Source organism: Onychostoma macrolepis, chromosome 17 (genome assembly GCF_012432095.1).
Source record: "Onychostoma macrolepis isolate SWU-2019 chromosome 17, ASM1243209v1, whole genome shotgun sequence".
Lineage (NCBI taxonomy): Eukaryota > Metazoa > Chordata > Actinopteri > Cypriniformes > Cyprinidae > Onychostoma > Onychostoma macrolepis.
This window is the reverse complement of record NC_081171.1, coordinates 11,395,781-11,423,264: the sequence shown is the minus strand read 5'-3', so window position 1 is coordinate 11,423,264 and position 27,484 is coordinate 11,395,781. Positions and strand designations below refer to the sequence as shown.

Below are 27,484 nucleotides of genomic sequence, written 5' to 3'. Positions count from 1 at the left end.
AGATTTTAAAGAAATGCTGAACTTTCTATTCATTAAAGAATCCTGAAAAAAAAATATTGTATCCTGGTTTCCACAAAAATATTAAGCAGCACAGTTATTTTCTGTATTGATAATAATAAATATCATATTAGAATAATTTCTGAAGGATCATTTGACACTGAAGACTAAAGTAATGGCTGCTAAAAAACAGCTTTGCCATTGCAGGAATAAAATATATTTTAAAATGTATTAAAATAGAAAACAGTTCTCTAAAATAAGATTTCTAGATAATGATGTTAATCTTAAAATTCACAGAAACAATCAATTATGCCATTTTTTATTTACATGATTTTTTAATTGTAAAGAAAATCAAGATATTTAGCAAGTTTAGCAATTTAATTCAAATGCACATACGTTTGGCTCTTTCTCTCTCACTTGTCTCAGGTCAGGCACTCTTCTCTGACTGAAATCCACTTTGGCCACAATGCTCCTCACCACCTCTCTCACAACTGTGTAGTCTGTAGCAAAGGACAGATTAAGGTGCAGCTGAGCCGGATGAGACTCCACAGTAAGGTGATACGGTGATGGTGTTAAAAAGAGCCCTTTCTGGTCCCTCGTCAAGATGTAGGACGCCATGATGAGAATGGTGACCATAAGTCCAAAAAGGAAACTTAAGATTTTGATTTTCCGTACAGACCCGAGTGTCCACGGGCCCCATGCTTTATGTTGTGCTCTGTTGTTCTCTATGACAGTCAATACACCCGTCCACCTGTCACTGGGGTGCAAAAACACAGGCTTTTTTTCATCCAGGCCGTTGAGAAACCCATGCCTGTGGTCCATTTTTGTGTGTTATGTTAGCTGTGTCTTCACATATGAAGTGAATCCCATCGATGTGAGTTATAGTTTGTGGTCTTCATCATAATGCTCACACGAAGTGGACCATAACCCAAAGGAGCCGTGTTTTGCCAATAAAATCAACATCTTTCATGCAGCAGATGCTGTGTGGCTTTAGGTCATTGTTGATGATAGGATGTTTGTGGGCAAGAAGACAGACAGCGGAATGAGCGGGCTGGCCGCCCGGGGCTTCCCGCACGCGTGGCGAGGGGCAAGACGTGTGGGAGACGATTAGAGCACTCCTTCAATTTAGCTGCCACAAATGACACAGCGGCAGTGGGCTTGACAGCGCACCAGCACAAACAGTGCAGATTTGGTTGTCAAGGTCACAAGCGCCCCAACAGCGGTTCAGATAACAGAAAGGTCTGTTCCTGCAAGACAAAACAAAAAAAGTAATAAACTGAATACGCAAAGACGGTTCATTGATTTGAGTCTAGGAGGCAGTGGATGGTGGTAGTACTCTGTTTCTGTCTCTCACACATGCCAATAACTCTGTGATGGGGTTTGGATAAGCGTCAGAGAAAGGATGGCAGGAAGATCACACAGGCCACAGACTGTGTGGCATATGGTGTGTGTGGGTATGTATGTGTTTGTGTGTTTTAGAGAATTTAGGGCGTAATCCATTCAGACATGATAGCCTCAGGACATGCCTAATTAAGAACACAGCAGACCAGCTGCAAGCTAATAGATACATATTTTATTTGACAACCTCCACTCCTTCTTTCTCTCTCTCTGTCCTATTCTTTCCTGGTCATCATTACTGTTTTTAATTGTTCTTGGAAATTCTATAAATGATTCAAGAAAGCAGAAATCAGAGCAAAGATCAGTGCTATAAACAACTGACGTGGAGATGGAAGTGTGCGCAGGTTTGAGGGGGACCCTAATTAAGGCGTGAACACATGAAATGGAAGCCAAAAACAAAAGGATGGGTGTCTTAAAAGTATCTTTTTTTATTAGACATATAAGTATACACTATTTACACCATTCAAAATTTTGGGGTCAAAATTGCATTTATCTGAGGAAGCAAACATAGTAACAGCAAGCCACTTAAAGGTGCCATAGGAGATGCTAACTTTAGCCTGATAGCACTGAAAGCGAACATCCCACCCTTCCTGCAATCACCGTCCAAAGCCACGCCCCCTGCGAAGTGAACATCACCAGATATTCCTCCATGATTCCAGTTCAAAGCATATGTTCCATACAAAGGGCATTAAAGTGTGCGAGACGTGAATTTAAATTTTATTCATTTACAGAGGTATATTATGTCACACTTAACACTTCTCTAGTAAGTTTTGTCTGTGTGTGAAGACGCTGCGCAGCGCAAATCCGTAAGTGAATGTTCCGAAGTGAAATAAACTTCAACGGATTTCCCTGCTCAGGGAGTAGAGAGCAATGAACACTGTGTAGGGAGCATGTCAATCGGAACACAGGTCATGCACGGAGCTCACTTCTAACGAGCTGGTTATCTGAACAGAGTTTGTTAACTAAGCAAGACATGCAAAATATGCAGAGCTGGGGGCGCGAGGACTGGAACTGGGAACCGCGCTGGGCTACATCATGTGTCATTCACCGGTGAGAAAGCTTTATAGCACAGTTAGTAAAAGTACTACAATACCAGGAAGGAAGATCGGGTTGTTGATGTTTGCCCGCCATTCTCACTCTGTCCGCACAGTGTGCGTGAACGCGCTGATGACGTTTCTGTCTGCGCGAACAGGGTGTGCAGAGGTATGTAAATACATACGTTGACAGGCAGGTAGGAAAGCCAATTAAAACGCTCGGATTGGCTAAACCGCCTCTAGTGGCATCTAAACGTCCCGCCCCTCAGCTCAGCGACATGTGCTCTGGTTGTATTGTAAACAATGGTGTCGTCAATATTGCTTATCAATTTGAGCCCGATTGAGACGCAGAGGATATTAGTGAAGAGGATCGCTCAGAACCTGTGCAAGCACGGCTTTTAATGGTTTGTTTTTTGTTTGTTGTTGTCTCATACTTTTAGATATGCTGTTATTTGTAGGTGCTACTGCTTCTGTTAGCTTTTAATATACGGTTTTATCCTGATTAAAGCTTTAATACAGTACAGCAACCACACGCATGTCCATGTTTAACGCTTGTCATAGCTGTGTGAAAATAAGTGTATAAATGGAACATTTTATTGTTGGAGAGAGAGAGAGAGAGATGCAGTGCGTGTGCAGACTGCAGAGCAGGGTGACGCGAGGAACAGTATTAAGAATTGCTGCTTTAGAACATGATTTTGAAACTTGTGAATCCATTAGAATCGTTAGAAGGCAGAATCGCGATTCATATATGAATAGATGTTTACGTGCACTCCTAGTTTTCTCTTCCTCTTCTCTAAAGCAGCGCAGCATGGCCTTGCCCCCTCTGTTTGTGTTACCGGAGGCGGGGTTTATCTGGGTTCGTGACGTAACGGACCCGGGAAGTAACTCGTTGTAGTCCCTTACCAGTCGTTTTTGTAGGCATTAAAATGCCAGAATTTTAAAAGACGATATCTCCGTTTGCATTGAACTTTCAGCGCCGTAACTTTGCAGATATTGTTTATGCTCAAACAGCAACATCACACACTAACTAATGTTAAAAAAGTGAAATCGCAATCAACCACCCCTTCAACTTAATGATTGCTGTCATGAATCCGGTCCATGGACTTCCATTCACTCGCCACCAGAGGTCACTCCTCCATCACATTGACTCTCACATTGCACAGACTGTTTCACATTACCCCAGACTACATTTCCCAGCAGCCATTTCACTATCATACGCTCACACCTGAGAACTATCACACAATCACACACTCTACATAAACCATGGACTTCCTTGTTCAGATCGCCGAGTATTGTTCTGCGTATAGCACTCTCCTAGTGTTAGCTGCCTAACCGAGCCATTCTGTGTTCCTGTTTAGTTCCAGTATTGTTCTGCATTTATTACTCTCCTAGTTTTAGCTGCGATACGGAACCTGTTTCTTGTTTTCTAGTCTATGTTTCCTGGATTTATCCTTGTCTCGCCGTTCGGACTCTGTTTATGCCTCGCCGGGACTATTGCTCATATTTCCGGATTACCCCTCTTGTCAAGCCCCCTGGATAACAATCGCTGTCGACTGACTCACGCCTGGTTTTGCATTATTCTTGTATCTCGTCTGTGCCATACCTGTGTGCTGATGTTTTGACCCTGCTTGTGTTTTTGACCACGTCTTTGTTTAATAAAGCTTGCAAATGGATCCGCACGTCTCACGTCTCGTTCGCCCCATTACAGATTGCTTTCAGGATGTGAAGAGACTTTCAACCAGAATAACAAAAAATGTTTCTGAAGACAATCACCTATGGCACCTTTAACTATTATATGCAATATTGACAAAATATAAAAAGTATTTTTGTAAATAATCAGAATTATGAAAATTGCATGTAAAATTGGAGTAAATAGGTTTTCTTGTGTCATGTAAACATCTTACTGTGATTAAGACCTTACTTGCATTATATATAGTCATATTTATCATTTCATTAGGCTATAGGTTTACATGTCACAAATGTATCACATTAATTGGTCTAAAAATAATAACGACACAAGTAAAAATCTATATCATGCCATAATAATGTTAATTCATCTTATTATTATAATAATAGTTTTCTGTATTCTGTGTTTGGTAAAACTAATGGCTTTATTCTTGATAGATATCTGAAAGTGAATGTTTAGGGCCAGCAAGTTCTAGTTATTTATTATCCTTTTAATTACGTGTTTATATTAAACTCAAGGATGCTTCCTACCCATCTCTTCCTACGAATGTCATGAGTCAGGCTGGGAAACAAAAGACAAAAACGAACAACAAAGCATTTCTCCTCGATGTAGACCTAACAACTTGTTATTGCTGAATGTGCAGGGTTGGAAATTCTAGAGCAGGGCTTTTGAAAACCTAAAAAAAATCAATTTGTTTTTGTTTTGCTTTCTTCCTTTTATTTGGGCAAATTACAGGGCCTGTACTAGGATTCTCTGGTGGAGGGTTTGCCTTCATCATTTCATCAGACAGTTCAGGGCTGTTATTTACCGCCTAATTGTGGTTAAATTTACCTTGGGGAGATCATTAACAGAAATGTGACTTTCCCGAAGCCTACACAGACCACAGTAATCCATGCTGAACTAATAAATAGATGTGGGGCTCATAAATTATAGATAATTTCCTATTTGTGCAGGGAAATAAATGGTTTGTATAACGCTCAGAGAAAGAGAGTGAGAGACAGAGAAATGGGGAGAGATTAATGAAAGAAAAGAGAGGGAAGGTAGTCAAAGAAGGACATGTGCGTTCCCATGGAGATGAAGGCAGGTGTCATTGATCCGTGTTGCTATGGAAAATAGACTCTGGGAGTGTTTGTATTTGTACGATGACCTCAAATGACATTCCAGTGACATCTGAGTCACGTTGATTGGCAATAAGTGAGGTCTCGCTATCTGAGTCGAAAATAAGAGTTTGAGGTAAACCGTAGCATCGCTGTCAGCATGGGTGTCTATTTTAAGCACGAGCGTTAAATTTCTGATGACTTTAGCATGGAGCTGGGCTGATGTGTGCTGTCACTTTAAATATATTTCAGAATAACAAACCCAGCTCTAAGTGTGGGGAGGTGAGGCATCTGTGAGCGTGTTTTCATTACAGATCTGACTGAAGTAGAGGAGGAGTCCGGGACAGCGAGAGGATGCGTTAGTGTTGAAATGAGCACTCACTGCGGGAACGCCACAGCAGTCCACAGCTCAATGATTCATTACTGAGAAGCTCCATCATTATATCTGTCAATCAAAACCACAAGTGAGGAGCTCGACAGTGTACTGCCTATTGATGCTTCTGATGTTGTTAATGCAAAGCTGACACAAGCTTATTACAGGTTAAAGGGATAGTTTACCCTAAAATGAAAGTTTTGTCATCATTTACACACTAATCAACAGTGTTGGGCTAGTTACTCAAAGAATGTAATATATTACTCATTACTAGTTACTCCTTTCAAAAGTAGCATTGTTACTTTACTTATTACTTTCTGGCAACAGTAATTAGTTACACTACTAGTTACATTACTTTTTCTTCACGCCCCACAGAAGTTGTAACTGTGTATCTTCCAGATAAAATTCTTCTAGAATGTTACAAACAACATATTTCTGCCTCATCATTTGACCAAAATCCACATTGGATCGCAGTCAGAAGTTATTACAAACACTCAGTAGTGATTGATAGTGGCATTCAAGTAGAAGTGTTGTATTCATCTCATTAATTGTCATGTGTAGCTTGAAGCTTAGCGTAGATGCCCTATTATTTAGATGGCGGATGCGTCTGCGTGCTTGGAGTGGTCGAATGGGGAATGTTTTTGCATTTTGCATTTTCCAAGTAAAACAGGGTCTGCAGCATTTTCAAAAGTCTCTGTTTTACGACCTCGAAAACGCCGGAGTAGTGTAAACGATAGGTGTAACCGTAGCAAAAGTTATGCGTTTTAAAACGAAAATGCACAAGTGTAAACGGGGCCTCACATTCATGACATTCCAGTCCTGTATTGCAGAACATAAACAATTTTGTCCATACAAAAAAATTTATAAAAATAAAATAAAAAAAACATACAGTTTTGGAATGAAATGAGGGTGTGTAAATAATTTTTCTGTTCTTTTTTTCTTTTTGAGTGAACTATCATCTTCATTTTTTTTTTCAATTTGATCAACTTTCATTCGCTTTCACTACACTTGAAGGACTGTTTGATGTCAGGATGCTGTGATGTTCCTTCATGGGAGTGCTGCAGGACATCTTTCACATACATCTCTCTTTACCCCCTTCCTCATCCATTTCCAGAGTCATATAAACAGGGTGGCAGGGCTGTCAGGACCACTGCCTCCGAGCACAGTGGCTGCTCTGTCTGTGCCAGCCAGTGCCATGACTAACGGATCAGAGAATGCAGGAATGGATCCGGGTGGATGGAAGGGAATGCCAAGGATCTAGGAAGGAAAGTAGCTCAAGTTGGAGCCCATAATGTAGCACAGAGACAAACAACGATACACATAGGAAAATCATGAGGAGCAACGTAGCAGTAGATGTCAAACATTACTATTGTGGATGCCTTTGCATATACAGTGGCCATAAAGAATCTATCTATCTATCTATCTAAATATGCACTCTTGGTTGTATATGTGGGTGAGTCTGTTTGTGAAATTACAATCCCGCTCTCCAGCTCAAAGAAGACACAAAAAGCAAAACGCTTGCTCTCATCTCTTTCTGAGTTAATCTAAATTCTCCTCTAATACACACAAGCTCAAACACACACACATATAGACTAACAAGTACACATTCCATTTGTGCAGTGTCAATAGAGGGAAAACACGCAGGGATAACATCTATTCTACAGTCAGTACAAGTGAGAGGAAATGAACGAATGTGGCAGCCAATAGAGATGAATAATGAAGCTCAGTGGAGCCGAGTCTGAAATGGCATCAGTCAGTTATATTAGTATATACTTATTACATCAAACTGAATAATCTGTGCAAAATGCACTTGGTTATATATTGAAGTCACCTATTCAAAGCATTGTGGCAGTGTCACATCTCTGTTTTAGTCTCACTCATTTTCCTTTTAATCTTTTCCCTAATCTGTTTTTTTCCAGAACTTTCATTAGGAAAGGAGAAACAGGTTTAGTTAGCTGTTTGGGTAGCTGTATCTGTTTATACGCAATGATTATTAATGCGTTAAAGCTGTGCTGAAATACCAATGTAGATCCAAAAATACTCAACAAAACATTTTGATACAGTACATAGCAACTTTCAGAGATCAAAATGCATTTGTTTTGCTTTTTTTTTTTAATAATAATAATAATAATAATAATTAACAAACATCTGAGAAAAATTTTTGAAAAATCAGCTTGAATGTCTTAATATTTGGTTTCCCATTTTTAATTAATTAATTTATTTTGCTTGTAGAAATATTTTATGTCAGAACAGTTGCCGCAGTCATTGACTAGCTATAGTATTTTTTCCATACTGTGGCACTCAGTTGGTTATCAACATTCTTCAAAATATCTACTTCTGTGTTCAACAGAAGAATGAAGTTCATATACAGGTGCTGGTCATATAATTAGAATATCATCAAAAAGTTGATTTATTTCACTAATTCCATTCAAAAAGTGAAACTTGTATATTATATTCATTCATTACACACAGACTGATACATTTCAAATGTTTATTTCTTTTAATTTTGATGATTCGAGCTTACAGCTCATGAAAGTTAAAAATTAGTATCTCAAAATATTAGAATATTACTTAAGACCAATACAAAGAAAGGATTTTTAGAAATCTTGGCCAACTGAAAAGTATGAAAATGAAAAGTATGAGCATGTACAGCACTCAATACTTAGTTGGGGCTCCTTTTGCCTGAATTACTGCAGCAATGCGGCGTGGCATGGAGTCGATCAGTCTGTGGCACTGCTCAGGTGTTATGAGAGCCCAGGTTGCTCTGATAGTGGCCTTCAGCTCATCTGCATTGTTGGGTCTGTTGTCTCTCATCTTCCTCTTGACAATACCCCATTGATTCTCTATGGGGTTCAGGTCAGGCGAGTTTGCTGGCCAATCAAGCACAGTAACACTATGGTCATTGAACCAGCTTTTGGTACCTTTGGCAGTGTGGGCAGGTGCCAAGTCCTGCTGGAAAATGAAATCAGCATCTCCATAAAGCTTGTCAACAGAAGGAAGCATGAAGTGCTCTAAAATTTCAGGTAGATGGCTGCGTTGACTGTGGACATCAGAAAACACAGTGGACCAACACCAGCAGATGACATGGCAGCCCAAATCATCACTGACTGTGGAAACTTCACACTGGACTTCAAGCAACATGGATTCTGTGCCTCTCCACTCTTCCTTCAGACTCTGGGACCTTGATTTCCAAATGAAATGCAAAATTTACTTTCATCTGAAAAGAGGACTTTGGACCACTGAGCAACAGTCCAGTTCTTTTTCTCCACAGTCCAGGTAAGATGCTTCTGACGTTGTCTCTGGTTTAGAAGTGGCTTGTTAGCCCTTTTCCTGAAGACGTCTGAGCGTGGTGACTCTTGATGCACTGACTCCAGCTTCAGTTCTCTCCTTGTGAAGCTCTCACAAGTGTTTGAATCAGCTCTGCTTGACTGTATTCTCAAGCTTGCGGTCATCCCTGTTGCTTGTGCACCTTTTCCTACCCAAATTCTTCCTTCCAGTCAACTTTGCATTTCATATGCTTTGATACAGCACTCTGTAAACAGCCACACCTTTCAGTAATGACCTTCTGTGACTTACCCTCTTTGTGGAGGGTGTCAATGTTCGTCTTCTGGATCATTGCCAAGTCAGCAGTCTTCCCCATTATTGTGGTTTCAAAGAACAAGAGATACCCAGAATTTATACTGTAGGGATGGTCATTTATTCAAACTCAAATGTAAATATTCTAATATTTTGAGATACTGATTTTTGACTTTCATGAGCTGTAAGCTCTAATCATCAAAATTAAAAGAAATAAACATTTGAAATATATCAGTCTGTGTGTAATGAATGAATATAATATACAAGTTTCACTTTTTGAATGGAATTAGTGAAATAAATAAACTTTTTGATGATATTCTAATTATATGACCAGCACCTGTAAATTTGGAACAATATGAGGGTGAGTAAATAATGACACAATTTTCATTTTTGGGTGAACTATTCCTTTAACCCCACTATATTATCTAGCATTAACTGTTTAAAATTAATTATTCATAATGTTAGAGAATAGCAAAAACTTCTAAATAATAACTGAAAGTCTGGGACATGTATCATATGTTGCATGTCTTCAATATTACTGCATGATTTTTTTCTGTTTTCTTGTTTCCTGACTGTGCTGATTAAATGTCCTCCAAATGAAATGGAAAAGAAAACAAATACTTGGTGAGTATCAAAAGACTTGAAGATGACTGAAGACTCTGGGTACAAGGATGTGACGTGACATCTGACAAACACAACCCAGAAAAAGCCTTGGGAGTGACAGTTCAATTAATACAGTCACTCTTTGAAAAACCTCAGATGCTCTAGTTTCCTCCTCAACACTAGACAGCATATGAAAATGTCTCTCCCTGAAGAGAATGGTAAAATAGACAAAGATATATAAATTAAATTCACCCTTAATGACAGAGACAGTGTACCCTAAAGTGATGCTGTTCCAAACATAACACAAAAGAAGCTACTGTGAAAAAAATTATTTTGTTTGCCTAGTGAAAGCCACTATATGGGCATAAAGAGTTGAAACATTGTTCAAAATATCCTAATACGTACTATGTTTTAGGGTGAACTATCCCTTTAATATCAAAAACTGGTTCTGTGCGCACCACATCATCTATCCCTGTAGAGCTAGAAAAGACTTTGACACGTTTGATTAAACAAGGCTCAGTAGGAAGTACTAGGAATCTGGAAAGACAAATTAGGACATTGTAGTTGTTGTATCTTTTTTCTTACAGTTATAGTGTGCTGAATATAATGCATTCAGCAATGATTTTTTGTGCTGAATGCAATTATTAATAAAACAATTGCATATCATAATCTCACAAGAAATGATTTTTTGCAATAAAGCAATACACATCTGTGTGTTCTCTGTTCTCAACATCTCCCTTTTATCATTGTGACAGCAGACCGGCGTAAAACCCAAATCAGATTAATACCTGCCGTTCAGTCGTATTAATTATCACACTCAGTTTCTGAAATTACTTTCAGGGCACAATGTATTCTATTTGCATTGACACTCCCCTTTATCGTGCACTTTTATGGAGACACGCCCAAATTACATCTTCAATCAAGATCCTATTTTGCATGCAAAACTTTACTAAATCAATGGCTAAATTCACTAAAAAGCCACATGACACTAACTTTTCTCATTAAAATGCTACTTGTGTTTTTCTAAGCTGATAAATACATGGGCATAAATAATATGGCAGTTATTATTAGCGACATCTTGTGTAATTTGGCACCCATCTGGCAGACAGATGCACTTATGGGTGATGTTACGTGAACTCTTGCTAAAATAAAATTCTCAATGCTCCTTTATTCCTCCTTCTGATACTCCAGCATCTATATATGATGACAGGCTCATCTTCGGTTTGGCAGATTTGTTTTGCAGCTTGAAGAAGATGTTTGTGTCTCAGCTCTTGAAACATGAGGCATGTGGTTTGCTGTTGATGGAAGGCTTTATTGTGCTATGCTGTGCAGCGTGTGTAGCACAAGAGCAAGGAGGCTGGGGGAAACAGTTTATGTAATCCACGCTGAAAAGAGCAGTAGCACAGAAGAAAAGAAGTGTAATTAAACAGAGATGAGAGAAGAGAAGTTCCCTCAGGTGCTTCATTCGGCAGCCTATGTGAATAAACACTTCTCAGTTATGAGGGAAGAAAGAGAGATTGAACCATCTTTATTAAGATGATTACAACAGTATAATTCACACTCTTATTTAAATATCATTTTTAAATTAATTAAAAAATAATAATAAAATATTTTTTAACCATTTCAATTATTTTCATTTTTATAAAAAAATATATTTTTTGTTTATTTTATTCATTTGTACATTTTTTAACATAATTAACAGCTCTCTGCCCATGTGTTCAACTGTTCTGTTTCCTGACAATACACCGTTGAAACACCATTGTGTGCTTGATGGGAAAGCCAGGACACTTCTTCCCAGACCTTTTATGTCCTAGATACACACACAGTACAACAATAGATCCAAGTTTCTCTTGCCAGTTAATCAATAGCCTGTTCTTTGTTACCATCCCAATGCACAATTCACAAGGATAATATGTAGCAAATGTCAGCAGTGCAGTTGTGCATAAAAATGCGAAGTCACGCCGATTCTATACCGTCAGATAACAGCCACTTGAATTTATCTCATAAATAAACGATGTATTGGACTGGATTCTTAATTAAATCTGCTGCCTGGGACTTACGATATAAAGAGTTGAGATACAAATTGAAAACAGAGGGATGGGAGATTCGTTATAGAGCATCCGTTGTGCGAATGAACAGACGTGAGCTACAAATAACTCTAAGAATCCTTTCTTATTTGCTTTAGTTTTTCTCTCTCTCATCCTCTTCTTCTATGTTTCTCCACCCCCGAATGCAGGTTATGGAAAGCAGCTTTCATTTTCCTTAAAAACTATTTTCCTCTTACCTACCACAATATATCCTTGTTTTTTTCCTTCTCTTTGTTATGTTTTTATTGATCTTTTTTTTTTTTTTTTTTTTTTATAGTTTAATCAGAGCTTCACTCTTTAAACCAGGGGTTTTCAAACCTTTTGGGTTTTTTTATGCCAAAGAACTTTAAATATAATGTTTTCCTTGCAAGCGATTTCTTTACTAAAATATGTAGGCAGCTATGTATTTTCATGTACAGTATAAGATCCCATTAACATTATAAAGACAACAGGTTATTATTTAATTAATTTGCAAAATACAAAATTAAACATTTTGTTTTCTTTTAGTATTTCAAAGACACTATTAAAATACATGGAATTTTGTGACATATATATATATATATATATATATATATATATATATATATTATCCATTATTGGAATTATTTTCTTTCACAAAACTATAGGCGATTTTGTTTTTATTTTGTTTTATTATTGTTGTTTTTATGTGTATTTCTAACCAGGGCTGTCAATGGAATAATCATAACTAATGCTGATTTATCTATCTATCTATCTATCTATCTATCTATCTATCTATGGAAGCCCATTTCAGCCACAGGAAAAGAAAACTAAAAAAAAATGTCATTGCAATTTTATTTATGGCAATTCAGACTTTTTTCTCGCAACTCTATAAACTCTGAAACTCAGATTTTTTATTACATTTTTTCTCACAATTCTGACTTTTTTCTCTGAATTCTGAGTTTACATCTCACAATTCCATTTCTTAGGTTTCTGCCACAGACTAAAATTATTTTTAAAAAAAATTGCATGTTCATCTCTCACAATTCTGGCTTTTCTTTTCAGAAATGTGAGTTATAAACATCTCATAATTCTGACTTTTTATGAAGTTTTTATCTTGCAATTCTAAAAAGCTTCCACAATTAAAAAATTAGACCCCAGCTGGAAAACCCTTGCATTAAATGAACACAATAGTAAATCAGATCTTTCACAATGAAGTGTAACCTAATTAAAATGTCAAAATAAGTTAGATAAACCTGTATATATGTAAATTACTTCGAACATCATCTGCCTAACAAACGCTTCGTGCATGGCAGAAATCTGACTGAATATGAAAGACATTAAAATGTAATTTGCAGCAATCACAAATTAGGATTGTGGTAACAATTTTAGAAAACAAACTCGACAGACAGCACACTTTGTTCTCCCCTTTCTCAGTAGACCATGCTATTCTGAACCCAAACAATGCAGCCTCTTTGACCAGAGAATGCCATTGGCCTCGTCCTATCTTGGGATAGTGGCTGGCTAATGTTCCATGCATCATTAAAGAGGGCAGCAGACCAAAGCTCCTGGCACAGATGACCAGAAGAGAGAGGGGGAGAAGTGAACTCTCTTCCTCCATTGATACTGCTGAACAATGTTTATGTTTCTGCTCCAAATAGACATGAAAGACTGAGTGCAGAACTGAGCCTCAGGGGGCCTGACGCCTCAAGTAAAATCATATTAGGATTTAATCTGATCTAATTCTGTGCCTGTTGATAATACCTATTCACTACCCAGAGCAGGTGCTATAAATACCCTTTATTGGGGGAAGGGGGCATTGGGAAGGCCAATGACTCTCTGTTTGTGGTTTACATAGTCTTGCGTAGCCAAATCTCTGATTAAAAAGAGGTCTGGTCCTCATTGCAGCCTATTCTAGCGAAAAACAGTCTACTAAGACAGGAAGAGACTGTCTGACTGACTTGCTTGCTTTACCGTAACATTAAAAAAAATATATAAACATTGAGAACAAATATATAAACATGTGCCTGTGTGTGTGTGCGTGTGTGTGTGTGTGTGTGTGTGTACTGGTATATATGGTTTACGAGGACACAAATGTGTATAATGACATGGGTACTACAATGAAAACATGGTTTATGAGGACACTTCCTGTGTCCCCGTAAAACAAATGGCTTAAAAAACATACTAAACGGGGTTTTATGAAATTCAAAAATTGCCAGTAGTTTCCTGTAAGTGGTAGGTTTAGGTGTTGGGCAATAGAAAATACGCACGTCCTGATATTGCCAAGTGCGACGTGTTCCTGGGTCAACATATTTTGTTGACCCTGGAACAACATTTTAATCCAAAAATATAATCTTAACCATATTCCTACACCTAAACTTAACCTTATCTATGAGTAATCCCTAAAATCAGAGGAACTGATAGATGAATTACACTGATGTACAAGCACCAAACACTGATTATAATCCTAAACTTCACAAAAATTATAAACTGGTTCTTGAAATCTGATTGGTTAATCACAATGTTGTTCCAGGGTCAACAAAGATGTTGACCCAGGAACACTTCGCACTTGGCAATATCAGGACATGCAGAAAATACGGTTTTTACAGCATAAAAACCATTACGCCTATGGAGAGTCCCCGTAAACCACAAATTCAAGTACGTGTGTGTGTGTGTGTGTGTAAATTCATGATCATGTTAATTTCCTCTATTTTTGCATTTAATTTAACATTGCCATCATTTAATGCTCACTTACAGTAAATCTTTAATAGCACTAATAATTTAATAACACAAATGTAGCAAATCTCAAAATGAATATCATTGTTTCATGCTGTACATTATAAAATAGTAATATAAAAAAATAAAAATATTATATTTAAAAATGTACATGCATTAACTTGTAGCATTTAAAATTAATTTTAGTTTTTAGTGTTTTATTTGTATTTTGAATATTAAAATAGAACTAAAATAGAATAATTTTAATTAACTGTTTAAATTTAATGAACTATTTTAGTTTTATTAAAATTTAAAAATAATATTAATACTGAAGATTTGATAACTTTGGCAAATCCAGTGAGTGAACTAAATCAACATTGAACTGAACTGAGCTGAATAATGACACTATTGTCTTCTACAGAGCTTCTTATAGCTGAATTGAATATGCTTATAGCGTAATTGATTAATTTTGCAACACTGACACTGTTATTGAACTGAAAAACCATAAAACAATTTTGTTACTTAAAATAAAATAAAGTTTAACTGAAATAAAATAAAATACAAAAAAAAAATCATTTTGTTTATCTTGATGTACTAAAATAACTAAAACTGACATAAAAATGAATGAAAACAATATTAAAAAAAACTAATTTACTAATACTTTAAAATTAAAGTGAAAACCAAAAAATATATATAAATTTTTTTTAACTAATTCAAAATATTAATAAAAACTACAATAGTATTTCAATGCTACTAAAATGACCCTGGTATTCTGTAGAGCTGTTTTACAGCTGAACTTCGAGTTGTTTGGTGAACTTTGCAACATACAGATTGTTTTTTTCCTGTTTATTACTCTGAAGCTGCTTTGACACAATCTGCATTGTATAAATATAATAAAGCGCTTGCTGAATCGGATGTAAACATGACTGTGCTTGCAGTGGACTGAGTAAAAGAAACCTGTGTGCCCTGAGCTGCACAAAGCCAGCCAATCAGATAGCAGCTTGCCAGATTGTCAAAGTACATTCCAGTTTTGTGTCCAATATGCAGACGGTCAGTGAGTGGACTGTGGGCGGTCCGTGGGTGTGCCGTCTGTGGCTGAGACTATGTTTAGGATGAGAAGAGCATAGAAATGCAGAATCAAATTGCAAAATCAAGTTCTCTCTTTGCTTGGAATGAAAAGAAGATACTGAGCCAAGACACTGGGCAGGAATATGCATAAATTATATACTTCCCTGAGATTTAATCTTATACATTAGCTATAGAGTGATGCAGCCAGGAAGTACATTACAGCAGCTCACTAAAATTCATTCAAGTTCGTTTTTTAACATAAAGTAAGCATAAATCAGGCTAGCCTTATGTAAGCTTATAACATAAAAACATTATTTCAGGAACAGACTGCGCGTGTGTTTGTATTTTCAAAAAGTAAAGCAACGTAACCCTAGAGGCGCCCTGCATGATGAATCATCTTGATGGAATGGGCCATCATCCTGAAATTCACTCTCCCCCTCGTACTCGGTTTCTTTTCCTCTCACTGGCCAGAATACATATTATCAAAGTTTTGAAGTAGTTTTGAAGCATTCAGTAAGTTTAAAATCCAAATTAAGCAATTAGGCAATAAACAGGAAGCAAGTATTGCGTGAAGTAAGTAGCACGTCCATTACAGTAAATGTCATAAGGTCACTAAAGATTTACCAGAAATATTTTATGACTGAACTCAGCAGACCATTAACACAAGCTCACTATAGCTCACTGAGGCAGGCAGACACATCTCCCTATTTGGCGGTTTCAGACAGGCTCACACCATTAAGACTGGCTAACACAACACAAGAGATTAATACCACTCAGACCGACACCATTAAGACTAGCAAAAAGCACTCATGCAAGTTAATGCTGCATACAAATGACTCTACATCGGCACTCACGGTCTTCTGTACTTGTAGGATATGCTGTTAGCATGTCTGAAATACACAACATGGCTGGAGGCAACGTCGGTTTATATTCCCACGGATGGCCAAATAAACCGCTGACTTGGCTGATGTTAACAATTGGTGAAGTGTGGAGTGAAATATTTTAGGGAAGCATCTTCATCGTTGCTATAGAGTTCACTTAACTCTGCAGTGGCTGTGAGTCCTGCAAAGCAAAGAGGGCCTGTGTACAACAATGATTGATTCGAGTTTGAGAGTTTAAGGTCACAATTTGTCATATGGATGAATTATGAATACATTCATATACTGTATACACCACCATTCGAAGTCAGTAAAATGTTTCAATGTTTTTGTCTCTTATGCTCACCATGGCTTCATTTATTTGATAAAACTACAGTAAAGTAGTCAAATATTATTACAATTTAAAATAACTGTTTTCTATTTGAATATATTTTAAAATGTAATTTATTCCTGTGATGGCAAAGCTGGATTTTCAGGAACTGTTACTCCAGTCTTCAGAAATCATTCTAATATACTGATTTGGTGCTCAATAAACATTTATTATTGAAAACAGTTGTAGTTTATTAGTTTTTAATATTATGAATTTACTGTCACTTTCGATCAATTTATGTCCTTGGATGAAATTATTCAATTTCTTTAAAAAAAAAAAAAAAAAATCTTACTGACCCCAAACTTTTGATTTGTAGTGTGTATATATATATATATATATATGTGTGTATTCTATTTAAGGGTTTTGAACTGTTTGGAACCAAACATTTGGACTTTTGATTCAAAACATTATAGTTCCTGAGATTTCCAGCCCTTGTGACTACTAGCCCTGTTCTCTCTCTTGTAGAATGAAAGTAAGGTTACTTGATTTAAACTGCTTTCAAAGTTTTTTAAAGATCTCTCTTTCTATCTTGCACAGACCACACAATATTAAAAATTCAAAGCTGTGTAATATCTGATTTGCTGGGGTATGAAATTGCAAAAAGAGAGAATGGAGAGCCTTTATAGAGCATAAATCGTGCCAGCGAACAGATGACATGAGCCATAAATAACTGAATTCTTTCTCATTTGCTTTTTTCCCACTTTCATCCCTTTTTATTTTCCTCAAAGGTTATGGGAGGCAGCTTTCTTTTCTAAAAAAATAAATAAATAAATAAAAAGAGAGGGTTTGCCAGGGGCTGGTCACAAATAATCCAAAACACACACACACACAGGTAGGATGAAGGAGACATTCACATGAATACACACACAAGCACAGCTCCATGTCACAAGCCAAAGGGCCTCTGTCTACCTGTCAGGCCAAGTTTTGCGACTCTCAGAAGAAAAAGTAAGAGAAATGTTAATAAAGGCCTTGAGCCCTATAGTGTGAGGTCTGAGAGACCCTGCTGACTCCCACTACTGAGTTTCATCTCACTGCTGAAATCAACACTATATGAAAAGCCTCCATAATATACTCTTATGGCATTCCAGAAGAAATTGCATATTTTTATGTCAAGTTATGATGATGAAAATTATGTTTTTCTTATCATAGGCCAAGCGAACCATTAAAAAAAAATTGTGCTCAATGACCATGACATAAAATCTGACATGTAATGAGAAAATTACATTGGTAGTCTTTTGATATGAATAGAAAATAATGCAAAGTGACTGGATGCAATATAGATGCAATACAAATAGTAGGGAACACTATTTGCTTTACGGTATAAACAGAATTGGTCCATTATAACAAAAACAAAGTAGCAAATGTTGCTGTTGCCCACTACAATGCCAAAGAAAAGTCTGAAGGTAAGAAAAGGTGAGTGCTAAAATGTTTACTTCTTAACATAAGTGCTGTATTTTGTGGTAAAATATGATTGATTTCATAAGAAACACAAACCAGACCCTTCATACTATAAATATTTTATGCCATGTGAAACGGAAATGTGTCTGTGTATAAGTGTGTGTATATGCGTGTTTGTTTGACTATGGGTGTATGAGTGCGCTTGCAGGCATAGGGTCAGACTGTGTGTGTGTGTGTGTGTGTGTGTGTGTGTGTGTGTGTGTGTGCGCGTGCGTAGGCAGACAGTGGGTCAGAGCGATGAAGGGTTTGGTTGTTGGTATGGATAGCATGTTGACTCAGCGCTGAGTTATATATTCTGCAGCTGTTAAGATCTTAGCCTGGTGAATGTCTTTCTAAGGAAGAGACTCTCCAGCCATCCAATGCACACTCCTTGTGCCAACAATTACTAATACATCACAGCCTTGCAGACACTCCAGAGTGCAGTAGCCATGACAAACATGAAAGCACTCCATGGCAATTTCCTGAGGTAATAGAGCAACACTTTCATTTCTAACATATCTACTACTAAAAAACAATCAATCCAGCCTATTGAATTCTCAAAATGATCCTAACCTTCACTTTAAATTGCTCTGAATTCATAGCTGGTAATAATTAACCAGCTACAGCCTGATAAACAGGTGCTTCACGATACAGCATGGATTTCAACAGGTTTCAACATGTATTTCGTAGATGCAACCTGATGCCGTTGAATAATGTAAGACTGGATCCATCTGTTCTTTTCTCTTAGATAGCTGTCATTCCATGGGGGAAATACGCACAATACGATAACCAAGTGAGACATGTTCTTCTACCAACATCCACTGCTGTTCCTATAGGACACCATTCCAACCAGTCCCTTTCCTTCACCTTAAACCCCATTCCTAAAATCATGGTCAGTGGTGGAGCTCACTGGATGGTGGTAAATGGACTGTTTGAGTTGGGTGCAAGCTCTGAAAATTGGACAAAGCCTCAATCCATTGGAAAATGGCCTGAATTTTGTCATGACATATTTAATTACTTGGGAAAAGCTATTTTTCCATAATAAAATAACATTTTATATTCCAGAAGATATTCTCTTTATACAGTACAAGGGCAAATCACATTAAATGGTGTGTGATTGATTATAGAAACACAAGTGTGTTTAGTGTGCTGTACTGTAGGTACCTAAACATAGTTCAAGAGCAATAGTCAATCCTTCCAAAAATTTTCCATGGTAACACTAGCATTCACAAAAACACTTGTATCTACAATGACTGCTAACTTAGTGTTAGTCATCATCATCATCATCATCTTTTTTTAAATAATTAACCCTTTTTTCCCCACAGACTATGAAAATGGTTCAGTTTAATCACATCTCTTGAATTTTCATAGGCTTTTAAATCAAAATAATCATATTGTGAAAATGTGTTCACAAAACTATGGTAGCCTATTTTAACACTGAACCAACCAACCCCTCAACCTGAAATGGGTTGGTATAAATGCACAACATAATTTTGGTTAATAATTAACAAAAGTTAAGAGTTGAAATATTTTGTGACATGAATTTATGTTGTTTGCAAGGACTTAAAGTGATGTTTGTTTCACAAGAGATATTCAACAAAGAGTGGATATCGTACCAACCGACCCAGGTCTCCTCTGGTTTAGCTATACAGTGACAATAACTGCAATTATGGTATTTTGGCGTAAACTGCGGTTACCATGGTAAATGTTTGTAAGTGTAATAATGCCGTTGAACTTGCCTGAGGTCGCACACAGCGAATCTTCTGTCACAGCAGCATCCCATCGATCTGAATGAAACACTGTGCGTGTGAAAATCCTGATGAGAGCCGCTATTTATGAAGCGCTTCTCAATGGACTAGTTTTAGAGATCATCTGTTTGACGCTTTATCATGCAGCCAGTGTCAGATGGAGCGTCGCTATATAAAACCCCTCACTGTCATCTAATATTTGGGTAAATCTATTAGCTTGATCCAGTGTAACACGTAAACCCTCGAACATTCCTGTCAAAAAATACCGTCACATTACTCGCGTAGAAAACTTACCTTGACAACTTGTCCAGTTTTAATATTCCAGTGAACGCGTGTGTTTGCGTTTGATGGCGGTAAAGCGGACCGCGATACAGAGAACTTTCTGAACGACTGAGTTGATGAAAGCCTTTCTGTCTGTATTCAACCACAATGCCCCTCTCTCCCTCTCGCTCTCTCTCTCTCTCTCTCTCTCTATCTCTCTCTGTGTGTGTGTCTGTCTGTCTGTGTCTCTCCCTCTCTCTCTCTCTCTGTGTCTGTCTGTGTGTGTGTGTGTGTGTGTGTGTGTGTCTCTCTCTCTCTCTCTCTCTCTCTCTCTCTCAGGGGTTCAGTCGGTGGAGGGGGTGGGATATTCTGCTACTGATGTGCTGTGCTCCCACCGATCCCAGCTATTTATGAACTCAATCTACTAGCGATTAATAATAAAACAGAATAGAATGAGCAAAACGTTGGGCTAAAGCATTAAACGAAGGGGTGGCTTGATGTTCTGTGAAAAGTCATAGGCCGTTTTTTGTAACATTGAATCTGTTGAAATGTGAATTTTGTGACAGTTTCGCTAAACGATATGTAGGCCTCAATAAGTCCGCTGTATGAAATAATAATGTAGCCTAACCATAGATACCTCATATAAAAGTAAGTGTGACAGAAGTAAACAAATTTCAGAATTGTTTAATTTATTGAAATGTTTTAAACACAAACCCTTTCAGCAATTGGCATTTCATCATTTTTAATCTCCCCATGTTTGTTCTAATTGACTGTCATGTTTAGTCATAGTTTATTCAGAAAAGTGTTTTTGGCAAAGGAAACCAGCTTTGCACTGCACTAGTTATTTTTATATATCTACAAGCTGGTGTGTATAGCATTCACATAAAATAAACATCCTCTGCCTAGCTCATCTTCCCTTTGATGGATTCACAAAGGACCATGAGCTTTGAGATTGATGTTGTGTGTGGTTGTGCACACGGTAAAACCAAAAACTTAAAACATTTGGCAGACCACAGTTACTTTTTCCAATGGGAGAAAAAACTGAATGATTATACAAGATGAATTCACTGCGGTAGAGATGCCAGAATGAATCAGTGGTGAAAAGAAGCATGAGCAGTTTGAACAGAAGTCATTACATAATTGTTATTGATTGGTTCGAAATTGATTAATCTGTTTTCTAGCACTTAGACAGCAGGCTTGGCAGTTTGTCAGGCCACAAATGTAAGACAATAACCAAGACTCAGTCTCTCCAAAATCTATTTAGCTGTACTGTAAATATTCATCATATCCAGAAGTTATTGAGAAAAGACTTGAGGTTTGTCCTCCTCATTCAGTAACTTTTCATTTGTCAAACTAAATATGGGGGATGACAATTGGATACATTTGAAGGATAATAAAATGGTTTATTGTTTGAGTGGTATTTATATGAATGTTCTTTTTTAAGCTATGCTGTTAAAAAAAAAGTTTTGCCATTTGTGACCCTGGACCACAAAACCAGTCTTTTAAGTCGCTGGGGTATATTTGTAACATTAGACAAAAATACATTTTATGGGTCAAAATTATCCATTTTTATTTTATGCCAGAAATCATTAGGATATTAAGTAAAGATCATGTTCCATGAAGATATTTTGTAAATTTCTTACTGTAAATATCTCAAAACTTCATTTTTGATTAGTAATATGCATTGCTAAGAACTTCATTTGGACAACTTTAAAGGTGACTTTCTCAATATTTTGATTTTTTTGCACCCTCAGATTCCAGATTTTAAAATAGTTGTATCTCAGCCAAATATGGTCCTATCCTAACAAACCATACGTCAATGGAAAGCTTATTTATTCAGCTTTCAGATGATGTATAAATCTCAATTTCGAAAAATTGACATTTAAGACTGGTTTTGTCACGGTGCACACAGCAGGGAGGAACGAGGAACACGGAGACAAGGAGTAACTTCAAAATAATAGTCTTTAATGGGTGACATCAGGACAGGGCAAGACAAGGCTAGGTTGACACAGACAGGAACACCGGGGAATAATGAGTAGACCAGACAAAATCTAACTAAACAGGCAGGAACTAAATACACATGACAATTACCTATAATGACTAAACACAGCTGGACAAGACTTAACTAATAATCACACTTAACAAGGACAGGAACAACAGAACAGAACCATGGCAGATGATCTTCGTGGCCATGGCGGAGCAGGGAGCTCAGGCGGCCATGGCGGATGGTCTTCGTGGCTACATTCTTCAGCCCGCCCACCCACCCACCCTACCCAGAGCTCTACTACCCCCCCAAATTTCCTTGGGGAATCCAGGGGGTATCAGGAGCCCTCCAGGGCTTAACAGACAGGACACTGGCCAGACACAGACAGGACAGGATAGCCCTCCAGGGCTAAACTGACAGGGACAGGACAGGCCAGACACACAGACAGGACAGCCCACAGGAACAGCTCAGAAGCTGAGGCTTCTACTGGGCATGACAAGGAGTCAGGGGCCCTCACAGGGTCCCTCAGCAACCGCCTCCACTTCCATGACAGGGAGGCAGGCAGCTGGAATGGCCTCCATGGCTACAACAAGTAGACCAGACAAAATCTAACTAAACAGGCAGGAACTAAATACACATGACAATTACCTATAATGACTAAACACAGCTGGACAAGACTTAACTAATAATCACACTTAACAAGGACAGGAACAAGACCAAATATGGACACAAGAGGCAGGAACACATGACACACACGACAGAGGACGTGACAGGTTTTGTGGTCCAGGGTCACATTTAAGTCTGTTTCAGCTCACAAAATAAACCACATTAAGGCAATTAGAATTTTATCAGGGTTTATTTACTTATTTATTTAGTTATATATTCAGATGACCAGATAATGACCAGATGTTTGATAATGACTGTACAGCAGGTGATATATTATTCTGCGTATTAAACAATTACTACTACTTATCAATTACTACTTATCAAATAATTAAGCATGTGGACAAGAAATATCATTTTGAACTGAAATTAATTTATAATTTTATCTGTAAATTATCTTAAAGCTAACAAAAATAATCCATTATATTTTATAAAATAAGAAAGACAGCCACTGCAGCAATATTATAATAAGTCACCGAAATCACATACTTTTGTACTAGCCTATATAGTAAGTGAAAAAGAGTATGTGACAAAAGAAGTATGTCCAAATTCACAGTACTCATAAAAGGGTTAATTAAAATTCAGTGTACAATAAAATAATCTGTTGAGCTTTCTGAATTGATGGACCTTTGAATTATTGGGAAATCTACTAAGATTATGAGTCATATTGACAAATTCACCAACACGTAAGGTCTCAAATTATTTAACTTGAATTGCACAATGCTGTGAGAAAACACATATTTGGCAATATTCCCTTAATGCCAGAAGTTATTCGGAAATGAAGTAATTTTTGTCTAAAGTTGGCCCATCGGTGACTAGCTTGTTTCTATGTTACTTCATGAACTTTTTGAGCATGATACATTATTTATGAAACAATCATTTTCAAATATGTATAGACACTGACAGGATGACAGGATATCAGACCCCTGATATTTTGCAATAGAGTAAATGTGTAGCAATAGCATCTGCTGCGGTGACAAAGACTGGAAAATGAGTCAGAGTTCAAACTTAAATCATAAGACAGACCATCTCCTGTGATGCAACAATCTATCATTTCTGTAAAAGTTCTACGTTTTGTGAACCTCAGAAGTGTAAATATTGAGAATTCATTTGTATATATTTTGAACGCTACTCCGTAGGCTCAGCTTACTTTCTCATATTTCAGAAACTTGCTACACTTGGTGTGTTTGTTACAGCAGCATGCTCTAGATTCCGATGCCATGTCTCAGAGCTAATCGCTCTCTCTCTCTGTCTATCTCTCCGTGTCGCCATCAGTGCCAGCAGCCCACCTCTTCAAAGAGAGCTGCCCTCTGGGAAATCAAAATTTAATTCGCCGTAACGAATGGGATTTGACTAACACTGTCACATCCGCGTGTTTGTTCAATGGTCTGCTCTCAACTCAGAATCAGTGATTGAACAACTGGGTCTTGTCTCGATGAAGAAACAGATGAAATTGATTACATGTTGGATAATGGTGGTCTGAGCAAGTGAAATAATTCACCATAGATAGATAGATAGATAGATAGATAGATAGATAGATAGATAGATAGATAGATAGATAGATAGATAGATAGATAGATCAGATAGACAGTTTCATGGATCCTAAAGGTTTTTCACAGAAGCATAGATGCCAACAAAGGACCATTATTTTTAAGAGTGTAGACTTTAAACTCACTGTGCACTCGATGGACATCTGTTTGAGAGCCTGTGGAGATGTTTTCACATGGATTCCCCCCTTCTCTCCCTTCCTTCTGAAAACATGCTGAGTAAAATCCCTGAGAATTAAGACAAATTTAAACAAACTGCGGGGTTTCAGCTTTGTTTCAGCAAAGAACAAAATAACAGATTCAAGCATCCTTAAATGGTTAATAAAATCCTAAAATAACTGTAACCATCCAAAACCAGCTGGATTATTTTACCAGTTTGACAAGATTGTCAACTAGAGGGGAGTGTAGCAAAATTACGATAATGATTAAATGAAGACATTTTTAAGCTCTTTTAAATGTTGTGTGATAAGATAAAAGAGGGCTGTTGTCCAAGGCTTGATATCTATGAAATTCTTTCCACTTTCAGTCTAAATCACTTGTGTTATGTTTAAACCCCTAAAGGACTGGGAGAGATGTACCATTGGGAGTGCAGCAAATCTAAGCAAGCAATCATTTTTGCCTGAAATATACCATGGGATCACTCCCAAAGTGCTTGTCTCTAAGAAAAAAGTTTTTTTTTTAATTCCTTTTTTTGATTGAAAATGTTCCTTGAATAAGCCAAATGCTCTTCATCCATATTCATGACAGAGGCATGTGTAATTTCATGGATGGGTGAGTTGTGTTTATAAACATCTCATCTGAATGCTGATCAACTCGCCACTCTGCTCTGAGAAATCCTGCGTGTCTTGATGAAGCTGATGATGTTAATCAAGTCGATGAGGAATATCAAATTACTTTTTGATATTTCATTCAGGTCTTCTCTCTAATTTGTCATCAGGCAGGCAGCCCACTCGTTGCAAATGTTACCTGGGCGCTTGATGAAATGTCAAAACAAGACACCAGCAGAGATGACTGCATAAATCTCATTACAACACCCTTTATTTTTACTCCTGCAAATGTATGACCATAATCATTTTTTTTAGCATTTTGCATGTTTCATGCATTATTCAAAGCCTGCAACATATAAATTCAGGTGGGTTAGCCATACAGTGCCATTTCCTTGCTCGACAACTGTTTAGAGAAAAGAGGTTGATTTCAATAGAAAGTGTTTGTTTCTGGTGAGTCTCTTGTCAAGCTGTTACAGATCTCAGCAGTGAGATTTGTCTGGAGGCTGAAAAAGCAGAAAGCTCTTCTTGAATCCATGCTAAATTTACTTTCAAAGTTTCAAAAACTACAGCATGTTGCACTTTGTAATAGTGCAAAATAGACATCTCAGTCTAGTGTTGAAAATACAGTTTCACTTCTCTCTGGTAACTGATTGTCTGTATGCTTAGCTTTGGATGACGTTCAAGATTAGGAAATATTTAACCACTGAATGCCACATCTGACCAATCCGAGTGAACTATTTTAGAGAGCCATATAATAAAAATCAATAATTATACTTTCTTACTTGCAATAATTATACTTTCTTTCCTTTTGAAAAAGAGTTTTGGACAGAGCATTGACAAATACAGAAGAAAATGAACAAAAATGTGGTCATAAAGATAACCCTGTGCCATCCTCTCTTTATATTCAGGGCATAGTGAAGTCAAAGGGCTTAGAATGTATGCACAGCTGGAATGGAACAGTTTTCCGATATTCCAGAAAACATTCCGGTGTGCTGTCACTATGGAAGAGTAAAGAAAATGTAAGGGTTATAAATGTTTCAAAGACCAATATACAGGCAAACACACTATTTAAGCACTAAATAAAGCAATAATATGACTTGACAATCGTGGTTAATGATTCAACTGGAAACTTGTCGTATGAAATATTCCTTCATGAGATCAATGAAGAAACCGCATGCATTTTTTTCTTTTGATTTATATTTTTAATATTTTATGTTCATGTTTTTAGGTGAAATGGTTAACTTCTGCAAATGACAAACATAAAATGCAAACTTTGGACATTTTATATTATTTTATAAATATTACATTTTGTGGCAAAAGTTGGCTGTTCTTGATCCACTTGAGCTTTTTTGAAAGGTCTCAGAACTTAATTGACTTGGTAGGCCTTAATCTAAGTCAGGTGATGACAATTCCAGAGCTTAATGAATACTGTAAGTCTGAGTCCCTCAGGATATTTTGGATACGCTCAACAACTCTGGGTTCCTCTAAGGGGCTGGCAGAGGATGAGAAAAACAGACTCGTACAAAGCAGAGGAAGCCCATCTATATGCTTCCTGCCTGCAGTTTTCATGGTTTGTAATGTAATTAAAGTAATGGACTTTAAAAGGGAATTTTGTCATATAAATATATGGCAGAAGAAATAGAACTTCTTGTAGACTTACATCAAGAACAGTAATGTATAATCCTCACATCAATACAAAGGACATGCAGGAAGATTTAGGGGTTTATGAAAAAGAATAGAATGTGAAGAAAACCAGCCAGTAACTAGGAATGGGGGAAGGTTGGTTATGCTTCTGCTTTGGAGTCGTATGGTAGCCTGTAGATATGAGAGGAGGAAAGAATTAATGGATTCTCCATCAACATATTCAGGAAGTAGCCTACTGATAAGCAAGAAATAACAAGACAAAAATCCAAAACATACCTCCATGAAGTACCTCACAAAATGAAAGATAGTTACAGTGGCCTTATTATTGCGAATCTATAAGAAGATCTTAAGTATGCAGTGGATGAAGGATGAGCGTAATAAGATTTCTAAAATAGAAGCACTCAGCAATAGCAAGAATAGAAACTTTGCTGTGTAAAAGAAATATTGGAGGTTATAATGTCTGCTAAAATGAATATTACTGAAGCTGATAATGTCAAACATTTGCACGTTCCACATTCAGTTATTTGTTATTAGAATTTGTCAGTTTTTTTATTTTAATATTTATTGTATTATTTTATTTATTACATTTCTA

At 37.1% G+C, this 27,484-nt stretch overlaps 1 protein-coding gene across 12 annotated transcripts in view; it reads right to left on the bottom strand.

The window, feature by feature from the left end:
* Positions 1-20,561, bottom strand: part of chst15 (carbohydrate (N-acetylgalactosamine 4-sulfate 6-O) sulfotransferase 15) — a 119,704-nt gene extending 99,143 nt beyond the window's left edge. For 3 of the 12 annotated variants that reach the window (XR_009266642.1, XR_009266643.1, XR_009266644.1), the window contains exons 1-2: positions 20,321-20,560; positions 394-16,655 (exon numbers count right to left, since the gene is read on the bottom strand). Coding sequence is in view for 9 of the 12 variants with exons in the window: in XM_058748512.1 (XP_058604495.1) it covers positions 394-819 (426 nt within the window). In the remaining 3 variants the exon portion in view is untranslated. Of the gene's footprint in view, positions 1-393; positions 16,656-20,320 lie in introns of all 12 variants that reach the window. The other 9 variants (XM_058748512.1, XM_058748505.1, XM_058748509.1 and 6 more) reach the window with 9 other exon arrangements.
* Between the last annotated feature and the right edge of the window lie 6,923 nt (positions 20,562-27,484).